The sequence below is a fragment of the Nematolebias whitei genome, chromosome 12 (genome assembly GCF_014905685.2).
Source record: "Nematolebias whitei isolate Nwh7 chromosome 12, NemWhi1, whole genome shotgun sequence".
Taxonomy (NCBI): Eukaryota; Metazoa; Chordata; class Actinopteri; order Cyprinodontiformes; family Rivulidae; genus Nematolebias; species Nematolebias whitei.
Window position 1 is genome coordinate 18,342,804 of NC_056509.1, and position 17,384 is coordinate 18,360,187.

Genomic DNA, 17,384 nt, shown 5'->3' on the forward strand with positions numbered 1-17,384 from the left:
TATGGTCCTTAGGTCAAGGTTTTGACCTTCAGGCCTAGTTCACTACACAGTGACACATCTGAGTTGTGCGCTTTGTACTGGCAGTTTTAGAGCGGGGTGTGGGGGTGTTCAGCATGAGGGAGGAGGCTGCCTTTAGCTTTTTAGCAAGTGTACCTGCATTGCAAGCTGCTTGCTTAGTGTTATGCCAGTGCCGACAGGTGGTTGGGGGGCGGGGGGGCTGCGCACGGTTCGGTAGACGGGGCACTCAGTTTTGTTGACGGGGTGCCCCTATGGTAAAATGTAGGTAAACACTTGTTTATATGTAAATAAACACCTATGATACCAGGGGTGGGAGGGGGCAAAATCAATATTCAAAACAATGGAAGGGCCACGTAGAGAATTGGAAAATAAATCTTGTTTTTTTCAGTTTTTTCTCTTGCTGTAGCAGTGTTAGGTTGTCTCTCCAATACTCGTTAGAGGTCTAAGACACAGTTTCTGTAAAGCGCCTCTATATGTTTGTTAGTTTACATCTGATTTTTGGAGTCTAACATTCAGTCCAGTTCTGGAAACACAAGAAGTAAATAAAACGTTTTAGTCAATCTTAATCCAAATGTTTCATGTAGATGTCTTCATGGATAAAGTGCTTATTTATTTAAACGTTGTTTTCTTTTCAGTTATCAATGGACATTGTCTAAGGGCCACTTTTGGCCCTCAGATATGTTTGTTTTATACTTAAGATAAGGTTTGATGTCGGTTCCATTCATCTGATTTACAAATCCCCCAAATAGCCCGAGAACCCCAAGGCTGACAAACCTAATCTTTGCTAAGACTCGGCTTAGAGATAGTTTAGCATCTTTTCACTCGCGCCCTGAGTGTGATCAGGTGTACTGATCTGAGAACTGTATTTTAACACAAGCAGACGTTCAGTAGGATCAGACGCAGGAAGGACGACTCCCTGCCCCGCCCAGCTTCCGGGGTGATCTTGAACTGAACTCCTGCTCTCCTTGTGTCCACAGCTGAACCTGGCCTCTCAGTCGGTCTTAGAGGGCCTGAACGCCTGCTTTGACCACAGAGCCGAGATCTACGTTCCTGAACTGGGCATGAGTTTTCACGTTCAGCATGAGAAGACCAAGATCTTTGGCTGTCAGAACCCGTTCACTCAAGGGGGTGGGCGTAAAGGATTACCCAAATCTTTCCTCAACAGATTTACTCAGGTAAGAAACATCGATGTGACTCCTGAAGTAATATTACACACATTCTAATGTTACTTCCTTAAACAATACATCCCAGTTGTGTTATAGCCTTATGTGCAGTTTGTGTCATTAATCTTTTAAAACACTTGAGGTTCAGTTATAGTACTTTAGCTGCAATCATATTCACATCCCTAATTGAACAAGTACGCTGATGTCCCCGATCGCTGAGAGATTTTAAAAGTGAATGTTTGTAGTTTTCTAGATGAGTGTTTTTCTCAACTGGAATTTAACAGGGAATGCAAGTAAACCTTAATGTTATGATTTTCAAGTGGGTAGAAGTTACACTGTAGAAGAACAGAGGTAGTTTTTTTTTATCCTGTCCAAGTCGGCGCAGAGTGACGGATCCTGCTGAGTGGAGGGAGACATTTTATCCACCACCAGGAGCAGTGAAGGAGCCAGGGGGTGGCCAATGGTGGCCTTGGCCCACATAGATTCATCGTTGGACACCCCAATCAATTGAGAAAACTATATTTTTAAGCAATATAAAGACTAGAAAGCATAGTTTCCTTGAAAGATTTGAAGGGTGGGGGTGGGGTTTACAAATGTAAATGGCGGTGGCTGTCTTAGAATTTGACTTTGCAAACCCCCCAATATGTCATAGTGAACTTTCTTACACCTAGACACAGACACACACCCAAATGGAAGTCAGCACGTTGCTTTTTTGTGAATTTATCAGCTCACAAGATTTAAATATATTTATGTATTTACTTATATGGCGGCAGCCATTTTGGATTTTGATATGGCAACCAGAGTTTTAATAGGGGTCTTTGTTACACCTTAATGCAGCCACACAACAAAATGGAAGTCGGTGCCTCACTTTTGTTTCTAGTCATCACGCTCACAACATGCACGGACTGACTGAGGGTATTTTCAATGTCCCTTCTTCGCTCTGTGATGGGGACAAAACAGCAGGAACACGTTATTGTGTAAAATATTTCCAATTTCTTTTCTTGAATTTGTCCTTTAATTAGAATAAGATGCAATTTTTTATTTCCAGGTTTTTGTGGATCAGCTCACCAGCAACGACTTGGAGTTCATAGTTGATTCAATGTTTCCCAGCATTGACAAGGAAATCCTCACAAAAATGGTGGCATTCAGTAACAGAGTAAGTTTCTCTTCAATTAGTTACTTCACAGAAAGTAAACATACTCGTGGTCAAGGAAAACTCTTTCAGCTCTAAGGATTTTATTTGTGTCTAAAATACATCAGTGTAACTTTACATGAACAATACTTAACATGTTATAACATCAAAGTGCTTATTGGGTCTTTATTTGTTATTAAAGTGTCCAGGTCCTGCGGCAGAATGAGCCTAACTCATCAGCTCTCTGCAGATATTCTAGCTTTTTTTTTTCCCCTGTGATGTGAGATTTGACGAAGTTTGGTGCTGGACGGGTTATTTTTACTAGAGCCTGACCGAAATTTTAGCTATCACCAGTACCGATATTGGGGGACTTCCAGTAACTGATATACCGGTAATGGCTGAAATTGTTTTTTTTTTTTTTTTTTTTGCTTTGTCCACCCCAAGGATCTAAGTAAACAGTGAGTGGAGCAGGGCTTTTTTATTTAGTGCAGCTGTTAGCAACCACAAAGCTAAACTAATCAGATCCACGCTATACGTAGTCCCACAGTAGGTTTACAAGTGGTGCACTGGTCATAAATACAGTCTTCCTAAAGTGCAGTCATAGTTTCTATCCTCCACTGTTCACCATAAAGTTATCAAATGTGTTACAAAAATATAAATTAAACAAAGAAATACCCTTCCCTGTTCATTGTTTCAACAGTCAGTTCACGTATGGTGAAGATCTAATTAGCATTGAATGCAGCAGCGATAAACAATGTATTTCATTGAGGACGGCAAAGATAACGTTACTATCACTAATATATTTTACCTCTACATTAGATTTATTTATCTGGATAAAGTTTTACAAGGCAATAGCCTTTGCTAGGTTATCTAAACATTAACTTGCTAACTTGAGAGGCACGTAGTTAATGAGAAGCGGGTTGGGGGATTGAAGAGAATTCATTATTGTAAATGTTTTTTATTATTTTTATTTTACAAATCAGTTAAAGCACTGTGAGAGTCATGTTCTTTGATTTCTCCAGTGCATTTAACACAATCCAGTCTGATTTGCTTTGTCAGAAACTTCAGAAGACTCAGGTGGAGGCCTCAACAATCACCTGGGATTAACTGTCCGGCATTGTGACACTCAGAATTATTGTCTGAGTGTCAAAGTGAAGCCCAACAGATTTACTTTCACAAGCAGAGCATTATGGCTGGCCTTAATGCTCTGCTTGATACATAAATTAAATTTTATTAGAATTTGCTTTGGGCTTGTTTCAGATGTAATGGACTAGGAGATGAAAAACAAAGAAGATAACAAAGCAGAAAAGTGAGAGAAGGTTTAAAAGGTAACGAAAGCGATAGGAATAGAGAAGACAGGGAGGGATAAAGAGAACACAAATCAACATCATTGATCATCACTGCCTCTAGACCTGCGGAAAGAAAAGAAAAAAAAATACAAGACAAAACCGAGAAACCACAACAACAAGCATATATAATGATACTTATAACATCATTAGAAAGTATTTTATACAGTACATGGTAATAAAATATATATTTAGTGGTCTCCACAACCCAACTGAGTGTGTATCTGATAAACACCTGAATCTAAACACCTGTGTGAGCATGTTTGTCACTATAAGGTTTCTCCATAAAAATGTTGAATAGTGGATGTGGGGATCAAAGGCTACCTGACAGACAGACCACAGTTTGTGAGACTGAAGGGATGTGTGTTCAACCAGGTGGTCAGTAGCTCAGGAGCACCACAGGGTACTGTACTCTCACCATTCCTTTTCACTCTGTACACCTCAGATTTCCAGTACAAAACAGACTCCTGTCATCTGCAGAAATATTCAGATGACTCTGCAGTGGTCAGGTGTATCAGAGATGGACAAGAAGCTGAGAACAGGGAACTGGTGGACTGCTTTGTGGTATGGTGTGGAAACAATCATCTCATCTTGAATGTGAACAAAACAAAGGAGATGATTGTAGATTTCAGGAGAATCAGTAACAGGTCCAACCCTATTTCCATCATGGGAGAAGAAGTGGAGGTGGTGGAGAAGTATAAATACTTTGGGGTTCACCTGGACAACAGACTGGACTGGAGATGCAACAGTGAAGCCGTCTACAAGAAGGGACAGAGCAGACTGTACTTCTTGAGGAAGCTGAAGTCCTTCAACGTTTGCAGCAAGATGCTGCATATCTTCTATAAGTCTGTTGTAGAGAGTGCTGTCTCTTCTGCCATCATCTGCTGGGGCAGCAGCACCAGAGCAAGTGACTTAAAAAAGATCAACAAGCTCATAAAGAAGGCTGGATTAGTTCTGGGGACTCCTCTAGAACCTTTGGAGATGATTGTTCAAAGAAGGATTCTTCATAAAATGAAGAACAATATAGACAACCCTCAGCATCCTCTTCATCAGACTGCCATACAACAACAGAGTCTCTTCAGTCAGAGGCTTCTTCAAAATCCGTTGTAGGACAAACTGCTACAAGAGATCCTTCCTGCCCACAGCCATCGGCATCTAGAAAACTCTGTAATGAAACCAGGATGATGAGTTATAACAACTTTTAATTTCCCTCTGGGATTAATAAAGTATTTTTGAATTGAATTAAATTAAAATAAACTTACCATGCTTTGTTCAGCAAAATACACAGTATTGCTTCCTGCTTCAAATGTCCTGAAAGTCAAACCTAAGTGAACGGCCATGACTTGAAAGTTGTCTTCATGTGCCCTCTGCTGGATATATTGTACAATTATGACTTGTTCCAGCATTTTAGGAGTGAAAATTAGAAGTGTTTATATCGGCGCATAATGGGACCATTATCACTGACACGATAGGTCCCCAAACGTGTATATCGGCCTTAAACATTGGCCCCTATTGATGTATCAGTGGGTCTAATCTTTACCTTCATTCTGAGGTGTTCTGCTGCTGCTTCAGTCAGGGGACTGCTCCTAATACTGGCAGTGCTAAATTCCACAAAAGGTTTGTCTTGTGGAAAAATGGCAAGATTCAGTCCTTCACTGGGATGTCCTTTTCCGGTTGTTTAATTATCAACTCACTTGGTCCTGATGCTGATGACGTCCTTCAGTTCTTGCTTAGTGGTCTGCTGTCACTTGAGGAACTTGTGTTTCTTGCAGTTTCAATGAAGTCATTTGCTCTGAATCCAACCTTACATCTGAGAGAGAGTGTACTTTTTTATCTTGACTGTTTGTGTCATAAATGTGCAAAGTAATGAGGATGTTTTCCACAGGTTTAAAAAAAAAAAGCATTTCTTTTGCGGGTTTTAATTTTGGAATTCAGCCGGCAAATATTCGTGCAATTCATAATTAGGATTTTTAATATACTTGTGATGCAACATTGTTTGCTTCTACTTAAAAATGTATATATATATTTTTGTCTTTTTACAGCTGATTCAGGAGGTGTGCGTGGAGAGGCAGTGGGGTCAGAAAGGTAGCCCCTGGGAGTTTAACCTGCGAGACTTGTTCCGCTGGTGTCAGCTGATGCAGAACGACCAGTCGTCGGGATTTTTCAACCCCGGCCAGCATGTAGCCTTGGTGTATGCTGACAGGATGAGAAGTGAGGCCGATAAGGCTAAGGTAACACTCCTCTGATGCATGCTCAATAATCCAGGTAGAAAAATCTAACAAAGTTAAGTCTGGTCCTCTGGACAGATTAAAATTAAATAAATAAATTTAAAAAAATTGTTGAAACATTTAGTCTTTTTTCCAAAAGACTTCTTCAGTCTGAGGAGGTGCAATAAGTCTTATAAATAGCACCTTCTCATAGTGGATCAACCAGTTTGCTGGTGACATCCAGAACTAGTTGTGCACATGATCAAGGATGACCATCAGCCTAACAACTGATCGTTGGTGCCTGATGGCTGTTTGCTATTCACAGAGGGCTGAGTGATACTAGCAATAACAGCATCGTAAGAGGGGGACAGATGAACACAGAGGCCTCTGCCCCTGTTTAATGATGGACGGTTTCTCTTCACAAAGATGGCCTCCTTTACTCCTCTCTCAAACCATCGTTCCTCTCTATCCAGGATGTGGACTCTGTGGTCTATAGTCATCTCCAGGCCAGCGGTCGCTCTCAGAGATGAAGAACATCCTTGATAGAGAGATAGGACGTATTATGGTAGTCTCCATCCAAATTTCCACAAACTTTCTTCTGTCCCACCCATAACTTTTGATCCACTTTAGATAATAGCAAAACTTGATACACGTATGCATCATCAGTAGATGGAGGGTTCTGTACATTTTTCATCACCCCATCTCTAAGATCAAGGTCACAAATCGAGGTCAAAGTGAAAGCAAGATCATTGCTTGTCCAGACCATTGCTATAGATTGCTGTCTACCAGTTTGTTGACAGGTGTATAATGTGTCATGTGGCACTCTTGTTATAAATTTCTTGCCATAAGTGGTTTGTGTGTGTACAATTCACCTTCATGTTGTTACTGATACATTTGGAAAGTTAATAACAATCCTTTCATGATGTGACATTAAAGTTCCTGAATCAGTCCATAAATATCCTCTCATCCTACACAGGTGCTCCTTGTGTTCAGGGAGGTTTTTGGGAAACTCTATGAGCCTTACTGCAACTCCAGAAACTTCCAGATCACTCCTCTCAATGTGCAGGTTTGTTAAAACATAAGAACCACATCCTTTTGACTTTGGGTGTTCCAGCATGCAGCTGAAATATTGCTTCTGCTCTAGGTGGGCTTCTCTGTTCTGCAACGCAGCGCTGGAGCCCCAGTGGCTCTGGACCCCCCACTGTCCATAACACACCAGTGCTTACAGCCTTTGGAGTCCCTGATGAAATGTGTGGAGATGGGCTGGATGACCATACTGGTTGGCCCCACAGCAAGTGGAAAGACCAGTCTGGTGAGGCTGCTGGCCCAGCTGACAGGGCATCGTCTTAGGGTCCTGGGTATGAACAGTGCAATGGATACCATGGAGCTCCTTGGAGGCTTTGAACAGGTAACCAGAAACAGGTGTGGAGTTAATGTCTGTAAACAACACCACACATTCTTATACTCTTTTTTTTTTTTTTTAATTTTCCCCATGCAGTTGGATATTTTGCGGCCGTGGCAGCAGGTGTTGGAGAGCGTGGACTACATTGTTGCAATGATAACCAGGAATGGACTGATGTCACTTGATGTTGGTCTCCAGGACACTGAATTCTTGCTGCAGAAATGGGGCGTATTCTCCCAGTGGTTGAGAGACAAAGGGCTGCAGAAAACTGGGGCAATGATCAACTCGGAGGCACTGGACAAACTGGAAGTCATTATCCTCCTCCTGCAGAAACTCAACTCCAAGCTGAAAGTATTCACTGGTAACAACCAAAAACTCTTCCATTACTTAAAACTAGAGCCCAACCAATATGGAAATTTTGGCTATCGCAGATACCAATATTGGGGAGGGAAAGGCTTATGCCGATAATCAATATATAACTGCTGAAATTTTTTGAGCTTTGTCCACCCCCAAGAATCTAAGTAAACAGCTAATTTTAAACCTGTTTTAACACTTGAAGTCTTGAAACAGTCATCCTAACGTGCATTCATATTTTCTATCCTCCACTATTCACCATAAAGTTATCAAGTGTTACAAAAAATATAAACTAAACAAGAAAACATCCTTCCTATGCATTGTTTAAACAGTCAGTCAGTATGGTGACGATCTAATTAGTACTAACCACAGCAGAGTTTATATTTCTTTGTAGAGAAGTAAAGATTTCAGACAAACGATTCATTTCATTGAGGATGACAAAGATAACATTACTAACACTGAGCCGAGGGGCGGCTGTGGCTGAGTGGTTAGAGCAGTCGTCCTCCAATGCAAGAGTTGGGGGTTCAAATCCACCAGCAGTCACATGCCGAAGTGTCCATGGGCAAGACACTGAACCCCTCATCGCCTCCGATGTGTGTCCCATCAGTGTATGAATGTGATAAAGCTCTGATTAGTCTCTTTAGAATGATTTGTTCAATTATCTTTGTAGCAATCTAGTAGAGTGCTGTATGAATGGGTAAATGAGGCACAGATTGTAGTGTAAAGCGCTTTGAGTATCTTGATTAGATAGAAAGGCGCTGTATAAGTACAGTCCATTTACATTTACCATATGTTTTACCTCTACGTTAGATTTATTGTTCTGGATAAAGTTTTACAAGGCAATAGCCGATGCTACGTTATCTAAATGTTAGCTTACTAACTTGAGACGCACGTAGCTAATGACAAGCAGGTTGGAGAATTGAAGAGAATTTACTGTTTATTTTTAAAAATTTTACAGGTCATGTACTATAAACTTGGCATGCGCTGTTAGCAAAATATGCTACACAGTATTGCTCGCCGCTTCAGCTGTGTTGAAAGTGAAAATGAAACTTAAGTGAACGGCCATGACTTGAAAGTAGTTTTCATTCGCCCTCTGTTGGATACATTGTACAATTATGGCTGGTTCTAGCATTTTAACGGTAAACATTAGAAGTGCTTATATCAGTGCGTAACGGGACAATTATCACTGATACAGATAGACCCACAAACGTCTATATTGGCCTAAAATATCAACACTACTGATTTATTGGCCGGGCTCTACTGAAAACTGCACAATATAAAAACAAAAACATTTTCAGGATTGTGTGGTGCATCATTGTTTCTTTGTCTTGTAAGTGAGAGAAGACATTTGTGTTTGTGGCATGTTGGGTACTTCTTCAGACATGTCGAAGCTGCAGAAGGACTTCACGCTGCTGAAGGAGCGTCTGGCTCAACAAGATGATGGCTGGACCAATGGGGGGTTTGAGTGGTTGGACAGTATGTTGGTCCAGGCCTTGCAGGCTGGTGACTGGCTGCTTATGGACAATGTCAACTTCTGCAGGTGAGTTTATGGAGTTTTATTTCTAAAACATATATGTATTTTATCTGTTTGTAAAAGCTCTTGGGAACAATTTAGTGAAGATTTAAGTTTAATTTGTCTTACTGAGTCTTTCTTCCAGCAACGCCACAATTGCAGACTAGTTGGCAACTTACAATTAGTAAAAAAAAGGGCAAGCTGTTTTGTTGCTGTCTCACTGAATTCTAAATGTATAGGACCAAGTGACCAGAGAACTGTGCACCGAGTCACAATTGATTTCTTTTAATCATGGACTGTTTTTGTGTTCATAGCTTGCGAAACCTCATTCTTGTCCATGCAAACTTTTTTCATGCTCACCTCTGACCACATCATACCCACCTCAGCCCACTTTATCCCACCTTGGCACCTTTTTTTAGGCAGATTTCGACCAGTTTTTTATTTTTTATAATTAGTTGCATTGATGGCTTTTAAACTTGAACATGCAGTGCTGTAGCTCCAGATGTTTTCTGTCGCTGTGAATGTTTCAAGACAATACTCTTTTTTTTGGCAAAGCTAAAGCCAAGCCTATAGCTGCACGGCTCACCAGTTGCTTCACTGCAAACACTCAGAATGTGGTAAAACTGCAGTGGAAACCTCACCTTCCAGGATAGCTCACCATTTTCTTAGTTTGAGTCACGAGCTGCTGCAGCCCAGTGAGATACTGGCTTTAGAGACAAAAAACATGACCGCTTGCTCTAATTGTGTATTATTTGCTCAGTGCTTCTGTCCTGGATCGACTCAATGCTCTCCTCGAACCTAACGGATCCCTCACCATCAGTGAACGTGGTGTAATTGATGGGGAGACCCCTCACATCAGACCACACCCTAACTTCAGGTTGGTGATGTCATTTAAAATTCTTGAAACAATCGATAAAGGCCCTGAACTGGTCTGTGCTCAGCTGGTGTCTGTGGGATTATTGCAGGCTGTTTCTGACCATGAACCCGGCGCACGGGGAACTCTCCAGAGCCATGAGGAACAGGGGCATCGAAATGTATATTCCAGGGGAGCACGAGGGAATCTGCTGGGACACACTGGACCTAAAGACCCTACTTCACACAGCTGGGGTGACTGGGGACTGTGTGTGTGATTTACTTATTGACATTCATAAAGACATCAAATCTGCCATCTGGGGTAAGCTTTGAGAATGTGACGGTAAAAACATGAGCTGTCAGTCTGCAGGATTTCTCAGACGTCCTGTCCTCATCCTCACAGATTCCCCTTCTTCATCCCTGGCTTCCCTCCTCCATGCTGCTGCCCTGCTGACCTGCCAGCTGCAGAGAGGGCTTGATTTGCCCAGTGCCTTGCAGCGCGCCTGTGGAGAGGCCTACTCTTCTTGTCAGCGCACCACTGCCAGCCAAAAGGTAATTAAACCTGAACATCAATCAAGCCACAACCATCACTAACATGCTGATGTTAAACTAAATACATTTGGTACATTGTTCATTGATTGATTTGATAAGGTTTCATTTTAGTAGCAGTGACTTGATTGTCTCTCATGTGTGGCCTTACAATAACAAACCCGCTCCTATTTTACTTTCTATATATTTATTTATTTAATATTTGTGTTTGTGTATGTGTAAATGCATGTCCACCCTGATTATTTTAGGACACGGCTTCTATAGCATAAAAGTGTAGTTTCCTCAAAGGATTGGGGTTGCTGAAGAATTTTCTATGGTGCCCCTGACCATCGGTCACTCCCTGGCTCTGCCATTGCACCTGGTACCTCCACTCACCAGGATCTGTCACTCTGCACCACCTCAGACAAAAAAAAAAACTACATCTGTTCTTCTACATTGTGTAACTCCTTCTCACTTGAATGTCTTTCACCAAAAACTAGGGATGCACCGATCCACTTTTTTTTTTTTAAACTTTCGATCCAATACTGATCCCGTTCTGATATCAACATCATCATCATTGATTTTATATGAGGTTGTAATAATCTCCTCTCAAGTTCAATTTGTACAAATATATGCATGCATGTCCAAAAAGGCAACTTGAGGTAAGTTTTATTAATTTTGGACAAGTTTTAAAGTTAGAATTAAATTCTGCTAACACAAAACATGTTTCTTTATTATTCCTAGCTTTAAAGTGGATATTAAAGTGATTAATTTAAGTGTTTGTTTAAAGTTTTTTTTATATAAGAATTTTTTTCTTTTTTCTGCACTCTTTTCATTCAATGTTTTCTTTTTAATGAATTTGTTTTGTTTATTTAGTTTCTTTTAAATGAATGAATAAACAAATAAAATAAAATGTTAAATGGCTTTAAACACCTGCAAAGTTCATGGCATAAACCAACAGACATGTTCCTGTTTTTAGTATTTGACATCACTTTATAATGTAGCTGTTTTGTTTCTTTTGCTTGTAATTTTCAAATCATGTTTTTTTTATGATTGTCTATTGTTGTACTGATAAATATCTCTGGAGGGTAAACTATATCTTGGCTGCAAGTATCAAGCTGTGAAATCCTTCATTTTCTACAACTGATAGTGGTTGGTCATTAATTATGATGAAGTTTAGCAACTTCTCTGTAAACATTTGAGCTCCGTGGTTTCAGCGACGTCTACTTCTTGTTCAATCTGAAGCAGGCAGCCTGATTTCGGTCAGCCGCGCTCGGTCTGTTCCTCCTCAGAGACGGACAGACTGAGCGGGGCAGATTGCACGCGGCTGGCCGGGGTCGAGTCGCCTCTTTCCGGTTGAGCAAAGAGCAGTGCCCCGCTGAAGCCACGGAGCTCGAAAGTCCATCGTAAAACTAACTTTAACGTGGTTTAATGTGGCGCTATGGCTCTGCAGACAGTGCACGATGCTGTCTTGTTTTGTGGTGTTTAGTATAAAATACTTCCACACAGCAGACATGTTTCGATGAAAAGTTGGTTAGCTGTTAGCCACAGTGCTGCTAACTCAGTCCTCACGTTGTAGCTGGCTGCAAACTATGAACTGGATTTCCTGAATGTGTGGCGGATCTTATTACTCTGGGTTCATGAGACACGCCGCCGTTCAGGAAATCTATTCCATAGTTTGAAGACAACATGCATCATGAGTCGCAAATCTCTGCAGGTTGGATCGAAAAAATCCAATACGTGAATTATACTGGTATCAGAGGCCGACGGTGGTGTTCCCCTACGGAACACCACCTCAGAAAAAGAACACCTCATCTCAGAAAAACAGTTCACCTCAGCTCAAACAAACATCATTCCTGTGTTTTGTGTTTGAAACTGTTAAAATAAGATTTATGTATTCCCTTGGGAACAAACAGACATTGTTTTACAAACATTCAGCTTAGCTCACAAACTTTTTAGTTCAGTCAGAGTCAGAGTCAGAGTTTCTTTATTGTCATTCGCACATCATGTGGTACATGTGGTGGAGCGAAATTATGTACACGGGGTCCCAGTTACATCCAACAATAAAATGTATAAGAAAAACAGTAATAACATCTAAGATATGAACTAAGAAAAACATCAACTAAATATACACTAAGCACTCATAACATAAAAACATTGAACATCAGCACAAACATGAACATGAGTCTGTGAGCAGATGTGCACGCATGAACACATCAACATTGAAACAGATCAGCAGCAACATGAAACAGATCAGCAGCAACATGATATGGTTTTTCACAGTGATTATTCTAGTTAGAGATTCATGAGTCTAACAGCCTCAGGGTAGAAGCTGTTCCTCAGTCTAGTGGTTCTACACTCAATGCTCCTTAACCTCCTTCCTGAGGGGAGTGGGGCAAAAAGTGTGTGTGCTGGGTGAGTGGGGTCCTTCATGATGCAGGTGGCCCTCTTCCTGCATCTGGAGGTGTAGATGTCTGTGATGGTGGGGAGGCTGATTCCGACAGATTTCTGTGCAGCCTTCACCACTCTCTGCAAAGCTTTTCTTTCTGCAGCTGTGCAGCCTCCATGCCACACATTGATGCTGGAGCACAGGATGCTCTCCACTGCACACCTGTAGAAGGAGGTGAGGACTGAGCTTCCCAGACCAGCTCGCCTCAGCCGTCTGAGGAAGTAGTGTCTCTGATGAGCTTTCTTGATCAGGCTGGTGGTGTTGTTGCTCCAGCTGAGGTTGTCATTCTTGTGTACACCCAAGTACTTGTAGCTGGAGACCACTTCCACCGCATATCCTCTTATGTTCAGGGGGGTGTAGATGTTTTTGTTCCTTCTGAAGTCCACAATCATCTCCTTTGTCTTCTTCACATTGATGTGAAGGTTATTCTCTTTGCACCAGCTCTCCAGGTGTTCCACCTCTTGCCTGTAGCTGGACTCATCATTGTTTGTGATGCATCCCACCACCGCTGTATCATCTGCAAACTTTACAATGTGACAGCCTGGATGGGTAGCTGCACAATCATACGTGAGCAGAGTAAACAGGAGGGGACTCAACACACATCCCTGAGGAGAGCCAGTGCTGAGGGTTATGGTGGAGGAGGAGAGGTTGTGGATCCTCACTAACTGTGGTCTGTTTGTTAAAAAGTCTAGTACCCAGTTGCAGATGGAGGGGCTTAGTCCTAGTGTGGATAGTTTGTCCATCAGGGTTTGGGGGATCATGGTGTTGAAGGCAGATGTGAAGTCCACAAAGAGCATACGGACGCAAGAGTTTTTCTGCTCCAGGTGGTTGAGCGCAGTGTGGACCACAGAGGAGATTGCATCCTCTGTTGATCGGTTCTCACGGTATGCATACTGATGAGGGTCCTCGTTGATGTTGATGGTTGTTTTGATGCGAGTCATGACCAGTTTTTCAAAGCATTTAGCGACTAGTTAACACTAATGTTAATGTAATAAAAAACCTGTCACTGTGTTAACTTCACTGCCAATATGAACTCATTTCCCATGAAACGGACAGATCGTTTTAATGAGAGCTTTGGTTCAACTGACCTTGAATTTTTTTAAATATCCAAACTCACTACTTTGATATCTTCCTTTATCGAAAAGGAGTACTTCTCCCAAAAAGGTTCCCATGAAGATAACACCATAAGAACCCTTTGTTTAATGACATTCCTTTTCAGGAAATGTACAACAACACTTTTTGGTGAAACATTGCACGTTTTAAGTTTGATTCAAAATATGTCATACCTTAATGTTTATTCATGAAAATGTGTGTTTTAATAATCTTTCTTTAAGATAATACATTTGTCTTATTTTCTCTTTTAAAAAGAAAACTTTTAAGGCAGAGAAAAGGGACTTTAAAAAAAAAAAATAATAATTTAAACACATCCAAGAGTTAGGACCACCCCTCCTGAGGTGTGCCTTCATCTCTGTAACACACAGACAGTTTCACTTCTTCACACTTCACTGGGGCTTCGCCTAAGAAAACTTCTGGAGAAAAAACACGCTTTGAAGAGACGCTCCAAAAAGGACTTGACTGGAGCTCTGAAGAGAAAACTCCAGAGAGAAGACTTTAAGCAGAGACGGGACAAAAGATACAGAAGAAACCCAGCTTAACCAGAACCGGGCTTTAACCTGAGAGCTGTCTACCAGGCAACTCGTTACACCGCAGAGTGGTAAATCCCAGCTGACTCCCATATGGATCCTCGTCCCTCTAAGATGACAGGTGAACTTTGAGGAAAAATCAGCCTCTCAGTTAACTGGAATATCTGAGGTTGGGACCATTTTTAAGCAGCTGTCGAAACCATGCTCTGACCTTCTCATCCTGGTAGGACACAGACTTTTCAATGCCTTTCTGGTGAACCTACATCACAACTAAAAGACAAACTTGGCTCACCTTAGACACAATTTTTAACTACTTCACAAACAGAAACAGTCCTAAATCTTTATCCTGATGCATGCTCAATAATCCAGGTAGAAAAATCCAAAAAAGTTCAATCTGGTCCTCTGGACATTCAAAAAAACAAAACAAAGCAAAAAAATCTAGAAACGTTTCGTCTCTCATCCAAGAGACTTCCTCAGTCTGAGGTGCTGTTTTCAGCTCAGTCTCTTAAATAGCACCTTCTCAGGGTGGATCAACCAGTTTTGCTGCTGACAACCAAAACCAACTGATCACATGTTCAAGAAGGACCATCAGCCTAACAATGGATCATTAGCACACTGATGGCTGTTTACTGTTCACAGAGGGCTGAGTGATACTAGCAATCACAGCATTGTAAGAGGGGGACAGTTGAACCCAGAGGCCTCCACTCCTGTTTAATGATGGACGGTTTCTTTTCACAAAGATGGCCTCCTTTACTCCTCTCTCAAACCATCGTTCCTCTCTGTCCAGGATGTGAACATCTTCACTCTTTCAAGGTCTTTTAGGGTTCAACTGTCCCCCTCTTACAATGCTGTGATTGCTAGTATCACTCAGCCCTCTGTGAGTAGTAAACAGCCATCAGTGTGCTAATGATCCATTGTTAGGCTGATGGTCCTTCTTGAGCATGTGATCAGTTAGTTTTGGTTGTCAGCAGCAAAACTGGTTGATCCACCCTGAGAAGGTGCTATTTAAGAGACTGAGCTGAAAACAGCACCTCAGACTGAGGAAGTCTCTTGGATGAGAGACGAAACGTTTCTAGATTTTTTTGCTTTGTTTTGTTTTTGTTTTTTTTGAATGTCCAGAGGACCAGATTGAACTTTTTTGGAGTCCTAAATCTTCCTTTTAAGTTTCACTAATTTGAATAATAAATTAGACCTTTGTTGCAAAGCTATTTGGTGTTCAGTTAACTTTTGTCATGCATAATCTTCATCATATATATCACAGATTATTATTTTATAATAAAATGCATAAAATCAACTGAACTTGTGATTATTTTGTCATATCTGTGTGTATTAACTGATTTGATGCCCTTTAAACACGAGAAAAGAATTCACTGCATTAATTTGGGGTAAATAGAGACTGATTTTTCCTCTCCAAGAGAGAGGTGGTGCCCAAACAACGAGGTTCTTTGCATAATGCCGGCATATTTTATGAGCTTAACTCATAACTGATAATTAACAATATATATCCATCCCCATATCACTCTACACTGATACCGGATCGGATCGGCCCCATCCCTACCAAAAACACTAAGGTTTACTTGCATTTCCTGTTCAATTCGGGGAGTAGAGATGGTGTGGAGGCAGGGCAGCCGACTGGGGACTAGAACATCGCGTTTGACTCCCAGCCATTCCCACATGTTGTGGCATCTCTGAGCAAGACACCTAATCCCCAATTGCTCCCCGGTGCTTACATAGCTGCCCACTGCTCCACCTGGGTGTATCTCATGTGTCATGGGTTAAATGCAGAGAACTAAATTCCACCATTGTATGGAAACATACAACAATGTCAGTTTCAGACTTCCCTTCAATTCCAGTCCAGAAAAACACATCTCAAAAACTACAAGGAGGGCGCCCCACCCTGTCAACAGAACTCAGCGCCCAGCCTACCAAAATCAAAATGTCATTCACCCACAATCTCCCCCGCCCCCCTGCATCAACAACTGCCGGCACTGACCTAGCACTAAGCTAGCGACGCACAATACATATGTGCTAGCTAAAATACTACTGTTGAAGTAGCACTCCGTTTTTCTCATGTACCCTCCCCCCCCCCAGTTGAAAATTTACAGCATAAAAGTAGCGTGCAACACACAGACGTGTCTACCTCCCCACCCCTACCCCATCTTGATAAAACTCCTCCTTGCCCTACCAAGGCAAGTGACCTAGGAGATGCACTGTTCACAAATCAAATCCCTCAGCGACTGGGGGTACTGGTGTGCTGTTTGTCTTCTTTGACTATCCTTTTGTTGTTTTGAATTTTGTTTTTAAATCTCTTGTGATTTTCAGATCACTGGAAAGAGGTTTGAGGTTCAGAAATGTTTCTCCCTGTAAACCGAAGCGCAGCTGATATTTTTACTGTTCAGTTTTGTTTCTGTCACTTTGAAAGTTTGTGAAATTTACTTTAGATACTTCAAAATGTAACTTTTTATTCACCAGTACAGTCAAAAAGCTGATGTTTTATGGTACAGTCTCCGTATGATTGTAAACGTTCTTTTGTCCTGTCCATAACTTTTTGTGACCCCAAGTATAAAGTCAGGGTCAAGTCAAGGTCAAAGTTAAAACAAGGTCTTAGCTTGTCTGGGCCATGACTGCTGATTCGCTCTAGATAACTGAATGAACCTTGATACACATTAGTACCACAATCCAAGTCAAAGGTTTGCTTCTTCAGACTATTATTATAGCTTGCTGTAAAACTGTATAATGGTTTGTGGACCAGTGTATAATGGTTTGTGGACCAGTGT

General features: G+C 41.4%; 2 protein-coding genes and 1 long non-coding RNA gene across 3 annotated transcripts in view; all 3 read left to right on the forward strand.

Moving 5' to 3' along the window:
- Window positions 1-5,795, forward strand: part of LOC119417836 (midasin) — a 43,419-nt gene extending 37,624 nt beyond the window's left edge. The window contains exons 13-16 of the mRNA XM_037685091.1: window positions 996-1,193; window positions 2,230-2,337; window positions 5,702-5,730; window positions 5,792-5,795. Coding sequence (XP_037541019.1) covers window positions 996-1,193; window positions 2,230-2,337; window positions 5,702-5,730; window positions 5,792-5,795 — 339 coding nt within the window. The remainder of the gene's footprint in view (window positions 1-995; window positions 1,194-2,229; window positions 2,338-5,701; window positions 5,731-5,791) is intronic.
- A 62-nt stretch (window positions 5,796-5,857) lies between these two features.
- Window positions 5,858-7,065, forward strand: LOC119418441. The gene is made up of 3 exons (XR_005187192.1): window positions 5,858-5,890; window positions 6,843-6,932; window positions 7,011-7,065. It is a non-coding gene; the product is annotated as an uncharacterized LOC119418441 (long non-coding RNA).
- Window positions 7,066-7,124: 59 nt separating this feature from the next.
- LOC119417837 (midasin) overlaps window positions 7,125-17,384 on the forward strand; it is a 15,615-nt gene continuing 5,355 nt past the window's right edge. The window contains exons 1-6 of the mRNA XM_037685092.1: window positions 7,125-7,274; window positions 7,365-7,629; window positions 9,003-9,162; window positions 9,896-10,012; window positions 10,101-10,309; window positions 10,391-10,539. Of these exons, the coding sequence (XP_037541020.1) occupies window positions 7,125-7,274; window positions 7,365-7,629; window positions 9,003-9,162; window positions 9,896-10,012; window positions 10,101-10,309; window positions 10,391-10,539 (1,050 nt within the window). The remainder of the gene's footprint in view (window positions 7,275-7,364; window positions 7,630-9,002; window positions 9,163-9,895; window positions 10,013-10,100; window positions 10,310-10,390; window positions 10,540-17,384) is intronic.